General features: G+C 40.2%; 3 protein-coding genes across 3 annotated transcripts; all 3 read left to right on the top strand.

Annotated features, from left to right (window-relative positions):
• The first annotated feature begins 418 nt into the window (after window positions 1–418).
• On the top strand, window positions 419–10428 carry LOC122649165 (eukaryotic translation initiation factor 3 subunit F-like). The gene is made up of 6 exons (XM_043842542.1): window positions 419–715; window positions 5831–5910; window positions 6916–7145; window positions 9779–9900; window positions 9996–10109; window positions 10221–10428. The coding sequence occupies exons 1-6, from the start codon at window positions 494–496 to the stop codon at window positions 10308–10310; spliced, it is 858 nt and encodes a 285-aa protein (XP_043698477.1). The 5' UTR covers window positions 419–493; the 3' UTR covers window positions 10311–10428.
• A 4296-nt stretch (window positions 10429–14724) lies between these two features.
• Window positions 14725–15402, top strand: LOC122668450 (WUSCHEL-related homeobox 5-like). Its single transcript, XM_043865038.1, has 2 exons — window positions 14725–15019; window positions 15178–15402. The coding sequence occupies exons 1-2, from the start codon at window positions 14725–14727 to the stop codon at window positions 15381–15383; spliced, it is 501 nt and encodes a 166-aa protein (XP_043720973.1). The 3' UTR covers window positions 15384–15402.
• A 7061-nt stretch (window positions 15403–22463) lies between these two features.
• LOC122668361 lies at window positions 22464–22745 on the top strand. The gene has a single exon (XM_043864967.1). The coding sequence runs from the start codon at window positions 22464–22466 to the stop codon at window positions 22743–22745; it is 282 nt and encodes a 93-aa protein (XP_043720902.1).
• Window positions 22746–23784: the final 1039 nt, after the last annotated feature.

Raw genomic sequence — 23784 nt, 5'->3', positions numbered from 1 at the left:
ATTTATCTCTAAAAGAGCTTTAAACGTGTCAGGCTGAGTAAACATGCTATGAAAGAGCTTTAAAAATGTTGGGTTGGGTCGGGTCGGGCTATTAGTCAATCGGTCTCGATTGGGTGACCGTTGGTTTGGACCCTTGCACCAGGAACGGCTGACTGTTTTTCAGTCCGGGCTCAAGCCTGACATGTTTAATAAACGGGCCGGGCCAGTGTGGGCCTGAAATTGACACCCCTAAGGCTATACCTTTTCCAAAACCTTAATTCGTTGGATTGGAGCCGGTTGAACCATCCTGAACCGAGGTGAGCAGTTCGGTTCGCCCTAACTACGACGCTGCTCTCTCTCCTTTTTGGTTTTGGGTTGGGAGCTGCTTAAATTACCAAATCTCCTGTTCTAAAGTCTGTAGGAAACATCCTCCACTATCCATTGTTCTTCGACTACCAAAACCCTAGTCAACCTTTCTCTGTTATCTCCATCTCTACGGCTTCAGTGTGCAAACATGGCAGCGGGGGATCGAGCTGTTCTGCAGTTTGTTCCATCGTCGATGAGTTTGTCCGCGAAGATTCACCCTGTAGTGATCTTCAACATCTGCGATTGCTACGTTAGACGCCCGGATCAAGCGGAGAGAGTCATAGGAACTCTTCTTGGTTCGATCTCCCCCGATGGAACCGTTGATATTCGGAACTCTTATGCGGTTCCCCACAACGAATCTTCTGATCAGGTTTGCTGCTTCTATCTCATCCCTCTGACCTAATTTTTTCTTTCACTCCTGTGTTATAGAACCTTGCACTGGGACAATGTTTCTCTTTATTGAAAGATGTCGTATACCCCTCTGATTGTTACGGTTTTACTTGATCCATACTAAACGTTTAAGTTTCTTTTGTGGGACGATATATATTTCTGATTATGGCGGAAATTTTGGAAGGAGATGTATGCCTTACTTACTTCTATGATTTTCTCCGTGATTATAATTCTGAGACTTGTCCTGTATTTCATACATGGAAAGAAGATTTATGGCTTACTTCTCTTTCTTCATGACTGGGAAGACTTGGAGTCATCTCCTGTATGAAAAAATATTTACCAAGAGACTTTTGCATTCTATAGGCGGATAATTGATAAGATCTTCATTGCAGCTGAGATTAAAGCTAGGGAGAGAAAATGTGAGCTAGGATCGTTTTGTTAGGTGCTTCAGAGAGATGTTGGGTTTGTTTGGTGGAAATTGATCATTGGGTGTATCGATTAATTCCTACTTCATCCTAGTGAGCGGTTCTCAATCTTTTTTTTTTAATTATCAGTAGGAGAGTTGGTAAGGTAGCTTGCCCTCCGCCTCCTCTCTTTTCTCTTCAATTATCGATAGGGGCATGTTCCTTGGGAAGTAGGCTATCTGGGATTAATCAGACTGTATGGGAACTGACTCCAATTTTTGACATGGTAAGAGGAATGAAGGGTGGTCTGGCTTCCAGTATCTTGGGCTCCCATTGGGTTGGAAGTTGATATTGTGTCCTCTTTTGGAATGCTGAGTGAAAGAGTGGAAGGACGCAGTAGAGTAGAAAAGAAAAAGAAATCCACCATGAGGAGACTTCTAGTATTGTTTAAGGTGCCTGGTTAGATCTGTTAGAAGTTAAAAAACTGTGAAGTGAGTCCTTGTGGGAGCCTGGAGGCGGAGGAAAGGACGCTTGGTCAAATTGGAGTTGGTTGGCTAACTTTTAGTGTTGCTTTGTTCTGGTGAACATCCAATAGAAGACTGAAGTGCTGCTGGCTGAATAGTGATTGAGATTTCCTTGGGAGATGGGCCTTTGTTAGGTGCACAGTTGTTAGTTAGCAATTTGTTTTGGAGAATGGTTGAGGTTTTTCTGTGGTTAATTTTGTTACTCTTGTTTGCCCTTTGGAAGATTGTTCGTAGGTTGATTTCCATAATTTCTTGATCATAAAATATGTTTGGAGGGGGGTGGGGAAGAGATAGAATTAAGCTCTGGGTTGATCGGTTTCCGGGGAGAAACCACATTTTGTCTGAGGATCTTGTGCTCTCCTTCTTCTCTCCTGAGGACCAAAGGTTGGTCTGTCGCTTGACTGTATCTTGGTTTTCCTTAGTTGTTTGGTTTGGAACTTTATTGTTGGGGGGGGGGGGGATGTGAGAGATATGGGCATTGAACATCGCAAACCTTGCTATCCTAGAGATTTTTATCTTGGAATTTGAGCAGGATATACATTTTGTGGATGAGTAACTAATTTGAGCTGTAGCCTCTGTGTGGGGTGTTTTTCTCCCACAACCTACCGTAGATAAATCTTTGGTGAACTTTACTCCCCTTTGAGAAAGTTTGAGGCCTTTTTCTGGGAAGTTGATTAAGAAAGGGTGGATATTTGTGGTAAGCTGCAAAAGAAGAGTTGGACCATCTTCCCTCAGGTTCATTTGTTGTGCCATATTGATGGAGTTGGTGATGCAATGTGCGACTGCAAAATAAAAATAAAAATTAATGGATATGGTAGATCTAAATGGCATCCTTTATCTGCCCCTGATTGTGCTTGGTTTTAGACCAAAACAGGGGCCTCTTAGTGGTCCACATTATTGGCCAATTGTTGTGCCTCTTCATGACTGTAATTGGCCCATGCCTAAGTAGCATATTCTATTAGCCTAATTGATAGTTGTTCCATTAGGTTCTTTAAGAGTCTCAAGTAGATCTCAATTATTTCACGGAGGTTATCAAAATATTATTTAAGATGATTTGAATCTATATTAAAGAGGATTCATCTTTCACTGGAGTGGAGATTGTTATTTGGTAGATTAGCTAGTGAGCCAGTTGTTTAATTAGGTTCTCTTGGATTAGAATTTAATAGGAGATAAGTAGTTTTGGTTTGTATTGCAAAGTTGGACACTTGCTTCCTTAAATCTTTATATCTGTGGAAGAGATGAGGATGCTTGAACTGATTTAGTTTAATTTGAAATTTTGAACATAGTAAATTGATCTGCATGCCGAATTGTTTTGCTCTCTTTTCCAAAAGGTTCATTTTAGAAGCATTATTTAGCTTTAAACTCAGATATGATTCTATTGAAGATTTTTGAGGTCTTATCTTTCTATTGAGTCAGATGTACTCACCGCAAGAGTGATGCTCGACCTGCACACTGTCCATCAGTCAGCTGCCATACCCAACCTATTGTAACCTGTTGATCTTTGCATATGAATGCCTTTTAAAACGCTGTCATCTCTTATCTCATCATTTGAATATAATCCAAATCTCCATTGAATCATATAATATCACTGTCTATCCTACAACAGTTACTCAACAATCCTTTCATCTACAATGGTATTGTTAGGGTAGTTTAGGTGTATTGTTAGGGTAGTTTAGGTCCATTCCCTTGCCTCTTTGGGGTAGGTTCGACATTTTCTGGTGATGTCCTTTACTTATGCTTTTGGCTCTGCTTTTTGGTATAAGAGGCAAGCACGTGCAATGATATATAATGTTAGGGCATTTGGAGCATATGGGATGACTACCCTAGATGGCAAGTACAGCAGATGTCTTCAATTCAACTTGAGACAATGAGTTGAAACAGCTGGTCCTCCCCTTTCTTATTCCATTACTGCTTCCGGGCCTAATGCAACATGAAAACCCAGATTATGGATCTTGGATGTAAACAGGCCCAATGATCAAATTTGTGATTAGATATGAGATAAAGGCAGCAATTGTGTTGTTAAGGGAAGAAATCCGATAGATGGAAGGGGAGGGAATAGAGATGAGATCGATCTATTTGAGAGGAATAAGAGAGAAATAAATATCAGATTTGGGAACCTAACCTGTATGCGCTGCTCAAAATAACCCGGACTCTACAAAAAAAACTATATTCTTTAGTCAAATCATCTCCCATTGATTTGGGGGGTGTATTACATATATAAAGACCTTCTAAAATTCCTAATGTAACTCATAAAAGGAAGGACTCTTAATCACATTCACAATTTCACACACTTAATAAAGTAAATAAACTCAAAATAGAACTCTAGCTATTTAGTATTCTGATCCAACTCAAACACTTAACTAGTAATCTCTTGTACTAACTTTATCCCCACTTTGGCTTATATATTAGGCCCATTTTAATGAAACCCAAAAACATAAAACACCCAACTTATAATATAACTGATGTAGGATAAAAACATGAAGAAAAAGAGGCCAAGACACTGTTCACTTGAACAGTGTCACAGCCCCTTATTTTGCCTTGGTGGAATATTATTAGAAGATCCTGTGGAGCCCAAGACCAGATCATGTGAAGACTTTTTAGAAGGGTCAATTTTGTATATGTGTGGGGAATTAGGAGTTTAGTGTAGTTTCTATTTTTAGAATTATTCTCTTAGATATTTTGTGGTTGTCTATTAAGCAACCTTAGCTTAGTTTAGTTTCTATTTTCAGATTTAGAAAGTGGCTTAAGTTTCTATTTTTTGTTAAGTTTCTATTTCTTTGTTACTTGAGTTGCAAGTATGGCCCTCTATATATTGTAAAGGCTTTAGAAGCCTCCCCACGATTTACATAGATTGAATGAAAATTTGCTTGCTGCAAGTATGATTGTTTCTCAAGTATGTATGACTTGTAGGGCTGAAGTAGCCTGGCTGGGAGAGCCAAATCCATCTATCCCCCAACCTTCTAATTTCTATCGTCTCCATCTTCTCTGTCCCACCATCGATTCCTGAGTGTTGCTGTGACATTGAGACTGCTCCAACCATTGAGAAGACCATCGGAGTGCTACTGCTGCTGCTGTTCTTCAGTAAAGAGGATCAAATCACTTTGCTGCTGCTGCGTCTGCAACTCCAGATTTGGTGTTGTGACTAGTGGAGATCATATCTCTACAAGTAACCATCAGTTTTGGTTGATTTTTGGAGCACACAACCTCCTCACAACCTCCTCACCTCGACCTCAGTTTGAGAGGGTTCAGTCAGCTGGTTAGGCCTGTAGGCCATCACCTTCTAATTTGGGAAATATCTCATATCTCACAAATCAACCAGTACAATTAGCTGAGACTTTCAGCATAGGGTTTTCTCCACTCCTTCACTCGATCTCCACAGGAGCTCAAATCCCGCACTATTTGGAGGGTTTCTCTTAACCTTCTATTTTAGTGTTTCACTGTTATCTCCACATCAGGTCATCAGAACTGAACCAAATTTGGAGTCAAGCATCCCCTTAACATCATCTACACTCGATCCAAGTTGGGTGACTATCACTTTGCTGGTTTGGCTGGAAACCCTAACCTTCTAATTCTGCCCTTGTTTCTAATTTGGTTTTTATTGGTATTTTGATGTTCTGCTGCAACCTTTCTCTATCCTACTGCATCAGGCCCTGCCTACTATTATGGATTTAATTTCGATTGAGTTGAGGCCTTTGACTTTTGATAGAACTTTCCTGTCTGTAGATGACCTCACTTGATCATGGAGGGTGATTGGCTTTGGCCGTTAAGTGGTGGTTCTCCTCATAAAGATGCCTATGGAGATGCACGAACCTTGTTAGGCTTGGGATGTCTCTGTATTGTGGAATATCTCATTCTGTTGGAGGAAGAGACCTGCTACAATGAGTTGGATAAGGAGGCGGATCTCTTAAGTATTTAGGGGCGTATACTACGACATGTTTCTCCATTTTGCATCGAAACTTTTTTTTTTTCCTTTCCTTTTTAATTAATGAAGTTGTTATTTGTAATAGAAAATTATGATTTTTAGGTTCTGCTGATACATCCTTAACTTTTACCTCCAAGGTTCAAGATTTTGGTTTCGACTGGGATTTCGTCCCTGGTCAAAACCGAAATATACCAACAATTGGTTTCCACAAGCACTCCTATTAATTTATGTTGAAATGCTTACAGGTTGCACTGGATATTGATTATCATCATAATATGCTGCTGTCTCACCAAAAGGTGAATCCGAAGGAAGTCATTGTTGGATGGTAATTTCCTTGGTCTCATTAATCATTTCATTTCATTATTGGTCTATATGAGTTGGCTGGTGTGAATCCTTGGCATTGGCTTCTTTGATATATGTATTATTTAATATCTTCTTTTTCAACCCATTTTTTTTTTCAATGACAATGACACCACTGCATATTAGTCGAGGAAAAAGATGTGATTGACCAGTTCTTGGAGGCACATCCTTTGGAAGTTGCCATGATCTGATACTGCTATGACAGTTAAAACTGCCCCAATTAGCTTATCAATTTAAACAGGGTCTCTCTGCTTGTTGCACCATTTGTCGCAAAATAGCTTTGTCACCATACAGCTTTGCCCTTTTGGTTAGTGAATAGATGCTTATCCTCGTATAAGGTGTATTTTCATTCATAATTTGTGGTCCAACCAAAAAATCTTCTAGAGAGAAATTTGGGCCAATTGGATTATCCTGACTTTGTTAAAGATCAGATTGCTTTTGCACAGCCAAAATTTTATTTCCACCAGTATTTTTTATATTAGAATAAGCTCATAAAGACGATTTTGGAAGTTGTTTAGCATTTATTCTCCCAGAAGTCTCTGATAAAGTCCATGAACTGTAGGTTCATATTGAATAATGCATGCCTCATTTGTTACATGCAGGCTTAAGTTCCATGAGATGTTTTTCAGATGGGGCTTTTTGGTTGAAAAATTGTATGCCATATAAGATTATCCCATGTCATATTCACCATGGTAACCATACTAATGTTATTATAATTTGTTCATACCCACTGGAATAACTTAAACTCAGTAGTTTTGCATTTGACTTTAGTCAAGTGTTATGATTTGGAGAAAAATTAGTCCCTGATTCTGTAGTCCGTAACAAGTTTGGTTGTCTTTTTTCCTACATGTTCCAAGGTTAATATAATGTTTAATGGTAATAACTAATAAAGCATCGTGATCGATAATTTAAAAAAAAATCCAATTGTCAAACATCATATATCATTGTGCTGCTTTTAATGTATTTGCAGGTATTCAACCGGGTTTGGTGTGTCAGGGGGTAGTGCTTTGATCCATGACTTCTATTCGAGAGAAATACCAAATCCACTTCATTTGACTGTTGATACGGGGTTCAAGAATGGGGAGGCCAGTATCAAAGCTTTTGTTTCTCTCAACTTGTTTCTTGGAGATCGACAACTTGCTGCACAATTTCAAGAAATTCCTTTGGATCTGAGGATGGTTGAAGCCGAGCGGGTTGGATGTACGTATTTTACTCTACTCCCTGGTTTCTCATGTCTTCTAGGTTTAGAACTAAAGTCACCTAGCTCTCATTGTCTGATCAATGGGTTTGGCTATGTAGTGGGATTCTTGCACATTTTCAGTTAATATTTCTGAATTAAATTAAATGAGTGAACGAATGAAGACAATTTTTGTACAAAGACCATCTACCTTTACTGGTCTGTCTTTGCATCCTTGATCAAATTTAGGGACATCCTACCATTAATAGTATGCCTGCAAACTTACACTTTATGATCACATAGAAAGTTTAGAAGCTTGGTTAAACATCAGCACCATTTATATTGTACCAGCAAGGTGGTCTTAAATTTTTTTAACGGTTGTTGACACTTTGCTAAAATAGAATGCAAACTTTCTTTCTCATACCCTCACCAGATATGAATCATGTTCTAGCCTACTATTGCATTGAAATCTAAATTAAATACTGTAAATTATTTTGAATAAGTCCACCAATGACCAAACAGATCGTTGTTAACCTTTAAACGACGACTACAATAGTAATTGTAACAACAATGATAACAATATAATAGTAAGTGTCTTGTGATTAAAGGTGATCATTTAATTCCTCTAGTGCCCTTGCCAATGGCTGAATAACATGATATCTGTTTGCATGTTCACTAACTAAATTTGGTGATATAGTTTATTCTGTGAAACTCAAAAAATTTGAAGTTTTGAGAGGAAAAAAAATGTAATCTTCTTTATTCTGAAGTATATATCTGGTCTGACAAAAGAATCTGCCACATGGCTTATCAAATGGGGCCTATATTTTTTGTTGACAGATAGAACTAAGGTCCTGTGCCTACATGTCAAGTTTCAGCCCAATTAGAGTTGGCCAAGTTGCAAAATATAGCTTTGAAAACTCAGGTCTATGTGAGGACTATGGGAGGTTGCATGCCAGTACATGGATGTTTGAAAATAAATAGCGTGGACATACATGGCCACATGGGAGTGTATTTGACTGAATATGAGTCTGGAATTTGACACATGCTCAATTTAGACATTGCCCTTACTGTCCGATGGTGGAAATTGCCATGTCCTCCTGCCACATGGCTGAATTACATGCCAAACTATACAAGCTTATTTGTTTGGGTTGTGAGGTGGCAATTTTACCTTTTCTGAGATATATTATCAATTTTATTTATGAGAAATTGAAAGGTGTTGTAGTTTTTGTACTTTTGGGTTTAGAGAAATAACTTGGAGTAAGATTAGGGTTTGACAGCTACTACTTGATTGATCATGATCACCTAATTGAAATGGTCTACACACACTTGGGAGAAATATTTAGGTGTTATCTGGTTCCCCCCTACTTGCAACAAGGAGAAAAGAAAACAAAAAAGAGGAGATTCAGTATGGGGATTTACTCTATTGAAAGGTCAGATGGATTGGAGCAGCAGGTCTTCAAGCCGATAAAGTTTGGGTCTAAATGTTCAGTTGACTTGGATCAGATGTTTCTGAGAAACGGAAGGATCTATGCTGATGCAAAGTTAGGTATCATTTGCAATGAGTGTATTGAGATTGAGTTGAATTAAGAAATGAAGGTTATATATATAAATTGGACTTCAAACAAACATTTCTGAAATACTGAATGATTTTATATACTGATGTAGGACTAGGTACCAGCGTCTGATCAATGGATTGTTGATGAAACAGATCTTAGAAATTAAATTGTATATTGTAGACGGTTTACATTGATGCCCCTATACCGATATATTTAACTGTTTAGACTTTAGAGGTCTCTACCCTCTCTCTCTCTCTCTCTCACACCTCACACACACACACACAGACATGTCATTTTTTTATGAAAGTACAGACATGTGATTGTCATCTTTAATCTAATCTCTGATTTACTACCCCAAAAAAAAAAAAAACGAAATGGATAAGCCTCAACATTGTGATTTGATGGTTAGTCGCCTAATGGTGCTATAAGCTCATTTTGGATCCTTTATCTCCTAAGAGTACTGGAAACCTCATTTATGATTGACTGAGAGCCCAATCTGAGTTGGCCTGGCAAAAAACCTAGTGACGTGACCAAATTCTTTGGGTTGGCCATTAGACCTCTTGTAAGTCATTAATTTGATAAACTTAGACATTGTAATTTAATTGAAACAAAGATTTTATGCTGTCTGTTCATAATGTTTACTTGGGATTTCCCATGCATGAGATTGATCATCTTGAGTCCAACTTATTATAGATTGAACCAGCTTATTTTGCTTGTGTTCAGATGCTTGAGTTTCTGAGTTATGATTGATAGAAATATTTCCTTTCATACTCCAGGATTTGTGGAGGTTATCATAATATAAGTAGGGGCATGTCTTGTTTTCTTTCCAAGTTATAGTTGGAGGGAAGCTTTCGGTGTATTCCTGGGTTAAGATACAATTGGACATTTTAAAGAAGACTTATGACAAATAGTAGAGGTTTGGCTGAATTTTTGTTTTGTTTTCCTTCTTTCTCTCTTTCTATACTGTTTGAACTGCTAAAAAAATGATAATAAAATAAGCTTAATTCTATTTAGCTGAAGAAGATAAAAACCTGATCTTGTGGTTTACAATGCAAATTCAATTTTGAGAGAGAATATCAAAGGACTTGTTTCATGTGCAGTCGACATTTTAAAGACAACAATGGTAGAGAAGATGCCCAGTGATTTGGAAGGTATGGAAGCCTCAATGGAGCGGCTGCTTGCTCTCATAGACGATGTCTATAAATACGTAGACAATGTTGTGGTGAGAGAATGATTCTGATCTCTCTGGATTTATGTTGTCGCTGCTTTGTGCTGGGAATTCCATAACCAATTTATGAACAAGTTTTTGTTTCTCAGGAAGGTCGTGTTCCTCCGGATAACAACATTGGGAGATTCATATCAGATACTGTAGCTTCTATTCCAAAAATGTCACCAGCAGGTTTTGATAAACTTGTAAATGACAGTTTACAGGTATGATAAAATTGGTTGCCTGATCTATGATATTCTTTTTTAAATTAAATCCATTTTTAAATATATTCACATTTTGGCTTGCTCACTTTTCATCTTATCTTGTCAATTTAGGACGATTTGCTATTGCTTTACCTGTCAAGCCTCACAAGGACACAGCTTAGCCTAGCAGAGAAGTTGAACACGGCTGCTCAGATCCTGTAACTTGATTCACTACACCATCAGTGAAAGGAAGTAGGTTTGACCCCTTTTTATCCAGTGTCTTTGTTAAAGACATTGTTTATCTTTGTCCAATTACTAGGAATGCGGGCATTTTCATTTCCTTTTGATTTTGTAATCTTTTGCGTAGTCGTATTGGGGAGATTTTTACAAAAATGTACTGATCCCATTGTAGAACAAATTTGTGAGGTGACAAATTTTTTTGTTGTAAGGTTAAAGAGAGTATCTTTCCAATTTTATTGTATTCCTTCCTAAAGAGGATGTTCAAGAACATTTCTCAAATTTTTGCCAGGCGCATCTATTGTCAGTGTCACATCTAATGTTTTTAATTACGAAAACTTGTAACTTTTCAATATTCCTTCAAAAAATATTTTAAAAAATTGTCAAATTGAACACACCGTAGCAGCTATATGTTGATCATTGAGGATAAAGTTGGAGGCTAGCCTGATAAAAGTTGCCACTATGAAGCCATGTCCTCAGTACAGGTGCAAGCTCAATCCCGATTATGTAACTTTTAGCCTGCTACTTATTCCCTTGTGTTAAAAGAATATGCGTTCTCTTCATGCGTATCCTTAATTTTCCTATAAACCATGGTTTAAGTACCTGGTCTCAGATCGGGGATCAGCCACAAACAAAACCGATAAAATAGTGATACTGATTGGCATGGATCGGCCTGTATTGGACAGGTTTTCTCTTGTTTATTCTACCCAAAAAAAAAAAAAAAAGTAGTGACTAGCAATCCTGATATGAATCGTTGTTTAATATAGTAAACCAAATTTCGTATGCCTCCTTACCTTCAGCGCACACCGATTCGTAGGTCGCAGCCTGTGTATGGATGCTGACCAGCATAGAAAGTTATGTTGATTTTTATTTCGGAAATTGTTTGGTTTGATTTTTACATTTTATTTCAGGGAAATAGAAATCAAGTGGAATAGTAATATTCTGAAATAGTTGGGGAGCTGTTTCAGAATTTGCTATTTCATTTGATTTCACACTTGTTCTTAATATGAGCACATGGATAATTTGATGGTCAAAGTAGTAATTTCATGTTAAAAATAAAATGTCACCCTTCTTCTCCTGCAAAGTAGTAATAATCTTTTAAAAATAATACACCACCTCGACATGGTCATCGCCAACACCACCACTTCCATGACACTCCCATCACCACCATCACCACCACCACCCTTCCCAAAGAGTCTATTCTCAGAAATTGAACTATCAAATGGATTTTTTTTTATTCTTGAAATATGTCATATTGATATAGCGAAAAATTTTCAATTTTTTGATTAAAACTCTATTTGTTGATTATTTCATCAAATCAATCCGAAATTGAAATAGAAATCATACCAAATCTGGCCTAAAATAAAGGGAAAAAATTTTGTGGGCTAGTGTGCTCGTTGTGCCTAGACACTGGGCAAAATGACCATCACACCCCCAATGAAAGGTAAAAATGTCTGCTTTGTCGATGTGCACGGTGGAGATTTGGATGATCAGCATAGAAAATTCTATTGAATTAAAGGGCTGATGTTCTCTGTGCCATAGCGCAGTTTACGTCCAGACACATGGGGGTAGGTTGGTCATTTCACCCACCCAATGTGTTTAGGCGCAGCCTGCGCCCCCGGCACAAAGAACATTTGACCTAAATTAAAAGGGAAATGGAAAGGACAGTAAAGCCCGGCAGATGGAACTTCCACGGAAAATTATCACCTCAATTTGCCTGCCCGTCAATTTCCTCAATTTCTTCTAATAGAGGGAGGTGGATCCCACTCGGGCAAGGGATAGGATTGTCATTTCTACCCCTCCTATTAGATGGAATTGAGGAAATGAAAGGGCAGATAAATTGAGGGGATAAAGATCCGGAACTCCACCCAATCCTCACCAGTCACCTTTCACTCACCGTTTCAACTTTAAAACTTCAATTTTATCTTCTTTTGTTCCCTAATATTACTTCTTTATAGACTACAGTAGTATATATAATCTCCTGGTTTATCTATATCTTTCCAGTTCTGGCGTTCTGTCTTTGAACCTATCCACAATGGTGGACTCGTGAGTGAGTACACAACAACAATTCAGTCTTTACTAATCCAATTAAATCTGGTCAGATATATATAAATCGTTGCCCTCCTCTGATACGGTAAAATAAACCTGCCAATCGGGCATCTAACTCCTCTCAGGTTTTCTGCCCGATCAGGTTTGTAGGTTCCTCTCATATGGGATCGGAAATGACAACCTCACTCCCTATCCGAACACAATGCCTGGGTGGGGTGAGGTCGTCATTTCCACCTTCCTTATGAGAGGAACCTACAAACCTAACCAAGCAAGAACCTAAGAGGAGAAAAATTTGCCAATCTGCGGGTGACCACAATATATATCGTGAAGAGAATTGATGAGTTGGAACCCCATGCCAGATCATAGCTTCCCAACCAGAAACCAACCCCAAATCCAGCACTTGCTATTAGCATCCGATGCTCGGAGTAGGAAACGGCATCACCTTGCCTCAACAGTTCGAGAAGATTTACAATAGCTGGATTGGATCCCTACAATAGCATAGCAAGGGAATCTCCCTAGTAACTTTAATAAAAGAAAAAGAATTCTCCACAAAGCCACATTGAAAATAGAAACTTACCATAGCAGGACTCCCCATAGTTATCCCGTCTCCCAAAAAGAAACTATTAACTTGGGAAAAACTCTAATCACAACCTCAAATCATAAGGTACCGCACTATAAATAAGGTCCCCACTCGAACACATATGGATCAAACTTTGTGTTGTATGAATTCGCTCTGTTATTCTTGACTACTGTCACAGAACTACCTTAGGCAACCTTTCCCTTATATTTTGTAGGTCATCCGTTGACCCAAGATCCACCACCTTTGACAGTTTTTCTGCCGCTGCACCCTCCAATCAGTTCTATTCGAATTACTAATATTTAGTAATAATAGTAACAACAGTACCGCACACAGTTTCTTTAAATTGTTTGGGAGTGAAGACTAAAGAAGCACACAACTACTGTACAAGTTGGTGCTTAATTGAGACTAGAGATTTGAGACATAATAAAACTAAGTGCTAAAAGACAAGCTCGTGCTGATTTTGGAGAGAATAAGCCTTGGGAATGGTAGAAGCATGCAAAACGGATTTTTCGGGCTTAATTTTATCATATAGTTTATGGTTTTCTTCATATTATAAGTTAGATATTAATTTTCCTTCAATACTAATCTAATACCCTGCCGTAGGAAATACAAACAGTATTGGAACACAAAGTGGAAGGATCAGAGACGACCATAGTATAAGGAGGAATTTTTTCCTTATGCGGTTCCCTAATTGATGCGGTTCCCTAGTGTCTTTCATAAGAGGAGGGTGGACCCCACCCGGGCAGAGTGTTCGGTGAGATGCCCTGGGTGGATCCCACCCCTTCTTGGAGAGGAATTAGGGAATTGCACCGGTCAAGGAACCGGAGACGATAACAGTCAATCTAACGAGTTAGGACCAACCAACCTATTAACTCCAAACAATAATAATAAACAAATCTTAATCAACGTTATTAATATATCGCAATGATCACCAAGACCAATGCTAAGCTATGTTTTCTATGAGAAGGAACATAAGAAAAAGCAGCTTTGTTTCCGTTTTTCTGTTCGTCTCTTCTTCGCGTGGTGTCTCCTCGAGTACGTAATCTGGTGGGTTTGTCTTAAGTTAGTGAACCCATTTGTCCTCTTAAAATACGTTTTCGGTAGATTAATGTCTACCATTATCTGAACCTCTGCTTGGAAAAGGGGAAAAGAATTGATTTCCATCACAATCGGTCATTTATTAGAAGCTCAGTAGTACTGGCAAGTGAAAGTTTTGGCCAGTTATGGGTCGATCGTAAGCATCTTCACTGCCCAAATCCAAGCCTCGGTCTAAATTGATTAAACCCGGCCAGAATCTCATCTCAACAACAGGGAGCTAGGGAATCCGTGTGTGACAAATTAGATAATAAAATGCATAATTATACAGTAATTCATATTTTTAAGAAGCTAATAAAGGGGTAAGAATTGGTAAGAAACAATCTTACTGCGTGTTTGTTCGCCGACCAAAACGTTGAACGGTGGCCGCTTTTGTGTTGTGTCTCCTTCCCCTGCTCTCTTTCTTTCTTTCTATGCACAAAAAACCAGGCGAGAACATCAAATCCTCAGAGTTCCATCTCATCTCTTTTCCCCTAAACTGAAAGCAATCTTAAATAAACAAAAATTCGATTCTGCTGTTGGTGTTTGATTACTGAATCAATTAAACAAAAGAGAACAAATCCTAATTTGGAGTATTATATAAATACGAGGATTCCAGAGAATCAACTTTTGAGTTCAGAAGATCAGAAAAGAGAAGCGTTGGAAAGGCTAAGAAGCTCAGATAGGGCCGAAGGAATGTCAGGTTTTTGTATTAAAACAGGAGCAGGAGGAACAAAGTGTGGACGTTGGAATCCGACTGCAGAACAGGTCCAAGTTCTGTCTGATCTGTTCAGATCTGGACTACGGACTCCAACCACTGACCAGATTCAAAAGATATTGTCTCAACTGAGCTTTTATGGTAAGATCGAAAGTAAGAACGTCTTCTACTGGTTCCAGAATCATAAAGCCAGAGAGAGGCAGAAACGAAGAAGAGTTTCTGTTGAAGAGAGTGAGCTATTCTACGGTGCAGACAAGGTTTTCACTGAAAAACGTAAGTGAAGAACCATAAGTGCATGAGGATCAGACAAGTTTTTAATTTTCTTTCCTCTCACTTTCATTTTTTTTTTTTTTTGACATTCATCATGGAGAATGAAGCTTTAATCCTTCCAATGTTCTATATTATATTCTCGTTTGTTATTTGTTCCGCAGATGGTGGAGAGGTAGAACAAGTTTCAGAGCCAGAAAGAGTGGTTGAAACGCTGCAGCTGTTTCCATTGAACTCATACGAAGAATCAGAGTCACAGAAGCTAAGATTACTGAGAAGCGAACGCAGTGAGATCACGACATTTTCTTCGTGCGCAATGGAGAAAGAGATTGATCATCAACATCTAGATCTTCGTTTGAGCTTTGTATAACAATTCATATAGTCATAGCAGTCCCTCTAGCTACTGTCAATAAGAAACAACTAGCTAGCTACTACAAAAATTTCATCAAAAGGGAAAAATTTACTGTACTTTCCTCTTTTTGCTCCTGAAGTCTGTTTATTGGGATTTCTGTTCAACACGTCGCTCTAGATCTCGATCTCGAACGAGTCAGTGGGAGCGGAGAAGTCTTAATTGCTTCGACATTCTCCTCTGCGCTGCGCACTCGTAGAGTGTTGTTTTTGTTCTCCGTGTTCACTCTGTTGGATTTTGAAGAATATGGTTCCGCAGGAGACGCATTAAATAATAAAACAAATACAATCTGGCCATTCCATGGGACTCGGCTCCTGTCAATCCGGGCAGCTGCAACCATGTGCAACGTCAGAGATGAGGCGGGTGCATTGACCGTCTTATCGCTGCTCGGGCAAAGTGTTTGGACAGGGATAAGGTGATAAATGCGCATCGCCTCATCTTCAGTGTTGCACATGCAGCACTGCTGCCTAGATTGATAGGGGCCGAGTCCCATTCCATGGGAGTCTGTGCTCCTCCTGCCACCATAGTCCACGGTTGACAATATGATTCCACTATCTTCCAAGGGTAGCTTTATCGAAGGAGAGCGCCCATGAGCTAAACACTAAAGGGTATGAACTGTTTTGGTTCAGTTTCGAAATCCAATAGAGAATCAAATTGGTTTTGGGAATCGATACTAAAATCGAATTTGTTTGGTTTGGTTCAGTTTCGTTTCTTATTTGGTTATGCTATTCAGTTCTTTTTCGATTTGCTTCTGGGTTTTATTCGGTTCTTATACCATGCGGTATCAATACTTGGTTCATATATTGTGGTAGTATTATAAAATCTAATATTAATATTAGTAATATATACTATAATATATTTGTATTATAATTGAGGGAAAGAGAACGTCTATCACGGCCCTAGATCTTACTAAGCAACGCCTACGCACTTAGCACTCACTCTAGCACTAAGTCACCTTTCACCAACTCTAGCAAGGGACTTGGAAGATAACTTAGAGAACACTAGAGAGACTTTGAAAGAATGCACTTGAATTGCTTGAAAGCTTTTAGACAAGACTTGATAGCTTGCTTGCTGATTGGGTGGTTGGTTGGTTGATTGGTTGTGCCTTGCCAAATGAGGCCACCTCTATTTATAGCACCTCAACTTACAATGTATGGTTAGGATTTGTACAAGTGTTCTCCATCCAATGGTGGAGAACTTTCTAGCCTAAGGAACTAGAATTTTCCCACCTCCTTTGTGGAGGATTCTAGCTCTTTGGAGAACTCTAGAATTGTCCTCCTTCCTTAGATATTTACAAAGCTTTTCTAGAAGCTTCTCTAGAAACTTCCTTGACCATCTTTGTTTCTAGAGGCTCTAGAACATATCTAGATTCTCTTCTAGTGTAGAGAGTTCTAGGCCATGGACTAGGTCTTAGCCCAATGTCTAAGTCCATGGGCTTGCAAGTTAGGCCCGTGGGCCTTTGTTGGGCGGGCCGTGACACTCTCCCCGCCCAAGTTGGCGACGCCCGTCGCGCAACCTTCTTGGAGAACTTCGTATATGGCTGCATGAGCGCTGTATAGCCTCCTCCCGTGTGAAGTAACAACGTCCATTGTGCCACAACTTGAGTCTTCCATGTCTCTCCTCGTATGGGCGTGTGTTGGCGAGCCTTCTCCTTAGATACCTCCTTTAGGGACTTGTCGAGCACTAACTCCCCGTCTTTGAAGCTTGTCGGTCGCCTTCTTTTGCTAGCCCTCCTCTTTCTCTTCTTCTTGGTCTTATCTTTGCAAGACCGGGCCACATCCACCTTCCCCTTAGGTGGTGATTGTTTGTGGATCCTCGATGGCCGATGTCCTTACATCCATCAAGAGTCTTCTTAGTAGGCCTTGCTACGCATTTACAAGGTCGCCTTCCTTAGCTCCAACCGATACGTCGAGAGTGGAGTCTTGGAGCTTCTTTCCCTCTTTCTCGAGTCGAATCGCGGTCAAGAGCTTGGCACCCTCCTTAGTCCTTGACACCGTGGGGACCATGCATGGAGCACCTTTCTCCATGATGCACACCGTGTTGATGAATGGCATGGGTATAGCCTTAACCCTTCTAAGAAAATCCATGCCAAGCACCACTAGATAGTCGTCCATGGGCACCACCGAGATCAAGGTTCCGCTCCACGTCCCCATCCGCATCTCGACCCCTCGAGCTATGCCTTGTATGGGGACGAGCTTGGGAGTTAACCGCCTTAAGCCATCCTCCCTCCTTGGAGACCTTTAGTCCAAGCCTCTTTGCCTCCTCCGTTGAGACAAAGTTGTGGGTAGCACTGTGTCGACCATGACACGTGTAGGCTTCCGTTCATCTGCGCCTCCACGTACATCAACCCCTTCGTGGAGTAGTGACCTTGACCTCCGTCTTAGCCTTGATAGCACCAAGCTGCATTAGGGAACCCATACGAATCGGCTCTTCTTCTTGACTCTTCTCTTGAGTAGAGCACTTAAGGCCTTCCTCTTTGGGCGGTCCCTAGCCCAATGTGGCCCATCACACAAGAAGCACTTGGCCTTGGGCTTGAACTTATCCTTCTTGTCAAGGCGAGGCTTACCCTCCTTGCCTAAAGAGGGTTTGCTACTACCTTCCTTGGGGTGATGAGCATGAACCTTGGTCTCCCCACCATTCTCCCCATTGCTCTTTCTTGCTGTCTTCTCTTTGGAACTCCATCAATGATTACGCATTGCTATGGGCAAGCAGGTCTTACACACCACGCGTTGCGGCTCTTGTGCAGCCCGGTTTTGGAGACCATCCATGAAGTTGAACAATACTCCTCGTCGATCATACTCGGGACATCGAGCGCAAGAGTGGTGAACTCTTTGACATAGTCCCGAATAGACCCGGTATGCTTGAGCCTTTTGATGTTCCTTCTTGCCAAGAAGGTAGCATTGTTGGGATAGAATTGCTTCTTTAACTCCTTCTTAAACTCATCCCAGGTGTCTATGGTGCACATACCTTTTCAATATCTCATGTCTTCCGCCCACCATAGAGTTCTTTGTGTCGGTGAGGTAGAGTGTAGCCGTTCGTACCTTAGTAGGTTCATCCTTGAGTGCCATCGCCTCGAAGTACCTCTCCATGTGCCACACAAAGTTGTCGACTTCCGCGCATCTCTCTTCCCATCGAATGGCTTGGGCTTTGGTACCTCCACCCTAGGTACCTCACGCGAGGTAGTGGCTCCCCAGCCGCTTGCCCTCCTACACATTGCCCAATCCGCTTGTACCTCATCGATGCGGCGTCCATCTTGGCCAATGCTTCCCATACTTGAGCCTTGAAGGCGGCAAACTCTTCTGTTGGGCGTGCATTATGGTGTTGAGAGTGGTTTGTAGGGACTCCTTGAGCTCCCCCATTTGGCCCACTAGCTCCTCCTTGAGCTCCATCATGTGGCCTTGAGCTCCTCCCCACTTTGCTCCACAACATCGAGGCGCTCCTTCACCTCGGCCGTTGCTAGCTCCACCCGAGCTAGGCGTAGCTCCATAGCTCCACTAACGTCCACGACTTGTCCTTGCCTCTTCGCCTCTCCTTGGTGGGAATGGCCTCCCTCCCACGGGCTTGCTCACTCACCATCATGTCTAGCACTTCCGATTCGTTAGCCATGATGTCGAATCTACAAGTATCTTTCCTCGAATCGAAGCTCGATACCACACTTGTCACGGCCCTAGATCTTACTAAGCAACGCACAGCACTTAGCACTCACTCTAGCACTAAGTCACCTTTCACCAACTCTAGCAAGGGACTTGGGAAGAGAACTTAGAGAACACTAGAGAGACTTTGAAAGAATGCACTTGAATTGCTTGAAAGCTTTTAGTACAAGACTTGATAGCTTGCTTGCTTGATTGGGTGGTTGGTTGGTTGATTGGTTGTGCCTTAGCCAAATGAGGCCACCTCTATTTATAGGCACCTCAACTTACAATGTATGGTTAGGATTTGTACAAGTGTTCTCCATCCAATGGTGGAGAACTTTCTAGCCTAAGGAACTAGAATTTTCCCACCTCCTTTGTGGAGGATTCTAGCTCTTTTGGAGAACTCTAGAATTGTCCTCCTTCCTTAGATATTTACAAAGCTTTTCTGAAGCTTCTCTAGAAACTTCCTTGACCATCTTTGTTTCTAGAGGTTCTAGAACATATCTAGATTCTCTTCTAGTGTAGAGAGTTCTAGGCCATGGACTAGGTCTTAGCCCAATGTCTAAGTCCATGGGCTTGCAAGTTAGGCCCGTGGGCCTTTGTTGGGCGGGCCGTGACAGTACGCTACCTAGGTACATACATTGCCCCTGTGCCAAGATATAGGGACGAACAAAATGACCGTCATGCCCTTAGAAAATTTTGCCTTTTCATGAGGGCATGACGATCATTTCATCAGTCCCTATGTTTGGGCGCAGAGGCATCACACCACACGTGCCTAGGAAGCATTTTTTCTTCCTATAATTTATTAATATATTAGTATTATGATATATTAGTATCTCAATTCAGTTCGGTTTCGATTCATACCAACAGTTCCTATGTTGTAACTAGAATTGAATTAGCCTAGCTCCTACATTCCAAAAATAAATTGGAACCAAATTTTATTTGGTTTGGTTCAATTTATTTGATCTAATTCCGGTTCTAATTTGACACCCTTACCAAACAAAGGCAACATCAAGGGTGATATCATCATTTTGTACTAAATACGATGGAAGCCAACTCCCCTGATAGAGCAATCTAGAGAATGGTTGGTCTGTAAGTACATTCACTTGCAGGTACATGTTAGCTGCAAATGCGCGCCTACAGCTCAAAGGGAGGAAGAGAGAGATACACATATGATGCTAGCTTACGGTATACCGCAAGTATACTCAGCCTTTTCTCTTAAAATATATAGACAAAATATTCCAACATGCCCACTCCTGGAAGTATGTCAACGTGTCTGTGCATTTTGCCATGTGAATGGGTGGATTGAAAAGTTTTATTGGTGGATGATCTAGAAATGTTGTGGCTTTGACATGTATGTCAAATTTTAGACCAAGATTCAATGTATTCTCATATTCTCCATGTATATTGATGTACACCACTATAGATTTTTAAAATACCATATTTTACCACTTGCTAAACTCGAATTGTGCTCAAACTTTACAGTTGAGTAGAGGACATTTGGGTCCACATATATATTTCCTTGTGGGCGTGTTATTCTACTTCTTGGTGAGGGTGTGTCAAGCCCCTAAAACTCCCTTGATATAACTCTAACAATTATTAATAAGAACAAATGATAGGGTTCCCTCAAAGGCAACATGCTCCTGCGTTAGTGCAGGGCCAATGAGAATGTGCTTGGAAGCATCAATAAGGATGAGATTTCTACCTTTCATGGGATGAGACGGACATTTCACGTCCCTCTGTAATTGGGCTTAAAGGCCACGCTACCTTCAAGGTTCTTTTTCTTTTAAAAAAAGAAGCAAATAGTTTTTCCACATAATTGTTAAGGAAAGATTCTGATTAACATCCACACTAGAATTTTCATGTAAAATAATAATGTAACAAATCAGACCATTGGACATCTAAGGAATGGTTCTAATAGAACACTATCAAATTCCAACTTCAAATACATTCGGTTACCCTCTCATCTGATGTCATACCATCCGATGTATATTCATGCACCTAGGGTTGCAACACGGTTGGGTTGGGTTGGGCTTTTTAAAACCCCAACCCAATCCTGAGTCCCTTTTACTGGGCTCAGGCCTGGCCCGGTCCTAACTAAGGGCAATAAAAAAAATCCAACCTTGACCCGTCCTCAAGGTCGGGCCAGGCTGACCCTAATTGGCCCGACCATGGGAAGGGGGAAGGGAGATGTAGGGGTTGAGCCAGGCTAAGGGAGAAGGGTGATGTAGGGGTTGGGCCTGGCTGGGGTGAAGAAGAAAAAAGAGAAAGAAGAAAGAAGAAGAAAAAGAGAGAAGAAAGAAGAAAAAAAAACACAAAGAAGATGACAGGATCGAGCTAGGCTGGGCAGGGCTCAGCCTAAGGCCTCAATCTTGGCTCGGCTCGACCCTAATTCAGGGTCAGAATTCCCAACCCTGACCTGCCCTCAGGGCCACGGAATCTCAGTCCAAGCCCTATTCGGGCTCAGGGTGGGCTCGGGCCAAGAAGGTCAAACTTGCACCCCATACATGCACCCATTGTAGACCTATGCACCTTCTTCGTATTCCCAAATTTTTGAAATATTTTTTTTTTTATCAGTTAAAAAGCTGAGATTGGTCTGAAATTCAACACTTGTGTAGGAACCTGAGGTTTTCCAATTCACAAAATTTCAGTTCCATCTAACTTGCCATTTGGTAAATCTAAGTGCTTGTTTAAGAGACTCTTTTCTTAACGAATATAGTAAACCAAGTCCAAAAAGAAAAACTCAACTTAGGTTACTATTGAAAATTTAAGGGTATAATTATTACATCAAAAGTTATGGAAAATATGATAAAGATACGGCCCTAAATTTGATATGTAATGCTAATCCATGAAACCACAACCTATTCCTAAGGTGAACCCAATATATGGATTAAAAATAAAAAGTGATTATCAAGATGAAATTATCACATGGAAGAAGATGTGAGAATACTATTTCCCTATCACAATGAATCCTTTATTAATTTTTGTCCCTCTGGTTAAATTTCTCGACCAAATTAAATCTCTCCTCGTAAAAATGATTACTGCTCCCATGGAAGAACAAGCACTAACAAGAAAAGGATATAATACTGCCACGTTTCAAATTTTTGGCCAATAATAGATGAGGTTCTCATCTCCTTTCTTTGATATATACCCAGTATTTTATATGATGGAAAAAAAAAATTAAGAAAAAAGAGAAGCAGGCCGGATAAGACACTTGTGGCTTGTGGAGAACTCGTGCAATAGGCATTCCACATTATCTGTGATCTCAATCTCGTCTCCTATCCAACGGTTCATATTCGTTTAAGTAAAACAAGAAGGATATATTATCTGAAACAGATCGCAGTACTCTTATTGCATTCTCATAAGAGAAAAGTAAGGGAGAGAGGAAAGAAATACAGAGAGGGGAGATATGGCTTCATTCACAATTGGTTTTGGTCCGGCAATAACAGGAAGAGTTTTTGCGGCGACGGAGACAAAGAGCTCCGGTGGAAGCAGAGAGGAGAAAGGGCCAATGGATTGGATCATTGGAAATCTAACGAAGGAAGACCAGTTTTATGAGACTGACCCTATCCTCAAGAAGGTTGAGGAGAAGAGTGGTGGAACCACAAGCCGTGGGAATTCCGTTGCAGTTCCTCCTAAGAAGAAGAACGGTGGATTTGGAGGCTTTGGAGGTCTTTTCGCCAAGAACTGAAATCTAGCAGTACAGTACGTGGATACTTCACGCCTTCCTTCCTTCAGTCTTTGCTTTTATGCTTCTACTCGGTTAATGCTTCTTGTGTTTCTTTCTTTCTCCTTCTGTATCTATGAATTACACTTCTTCTACCTGAATTTATTTTTACCTCAATTACTCTTTAAATTTTCTATATTTTTTTAATCTTCTTTATTAATTTATCTTTGTGCATTATGTAAGTCCGGTAAAAATATAGAATTGATAATTGAATTTAAGGGTGCTTTTCTCTGTGCCGTAGCGCAGACTGTGCCCAGGCACATGGGTGTGGGTATAATGACCATCCTGCCTCCCTGAGTGATAGGCTCATGTGCCTGGGCGCAGCCTGCGCTGCGGCACAGAGAACATTCTCCCTTGAATTTAATGTATTGGCCAAAAATAAATGAAACTCATAATCAAGACCATTTATATTCTTCAATGGGTCATCATATGTACGTTCGTGATTGACGCCCATAAAAATCCAAATGCATTGAAATTTACTTATTTAATCTTTAGCCCAGTGAAGAACAGTCTCTCAACTAAGCTCTTGTTTCATCCATAAGATTGGAATCTCTTTAGGAGCTAATATGGACCAAACTTACATAGCCTGATTGTAACCCATTTAATATGAGTCCGTTTATAGGCACGTTTAGCCTGTTTATAACTTATTTAGTACAAACCTGAGTATAGATTACTATCCGACCAACCGTTTATAAATAGGATCGTGCTAAGCCTATGAGGACTAGTTACTTAAATGGGCTGGTCACGATGCGAGATCCTAAAGTAGAGGGGACCGATTAGACCCAATCAAAACCGGCCCGGACCAAATGATTGGTACCCCTATCTGAAATAGTCGAAATGCCAAAGACGCCTTCCCTCTTAAAATAATATTATTTGGCTACAATATACATTATGTGTTAGAATTTTAGTTCTAATAAAACTCTATATGGACATAATTAAATCCCTAAACCAGGCTAATTAGGGTTTTGGTCTAATAAAGTGGGGTCATTAAGTTATATTAGAA

Source organism: Telopea speciosissima, chromosome 1 (assembly GCF_018873765.1).
Source record: "Telopea speciosissima isolate NSW1024214 ecotype Mountain lineage chromosome 1, Tspe_v1, whole genome shotgun sequence".
NCBI lineage: Eukaryota > Viridiplantae > Streptophyta > Magnoliopsida > Proteales > Proteaceae > Telopea > Telopea speciosissima.
Note: the sequence above shows the minus strand (reverse complement) of the source record. Positions and strands in the feature narration are given on the sequence as shown.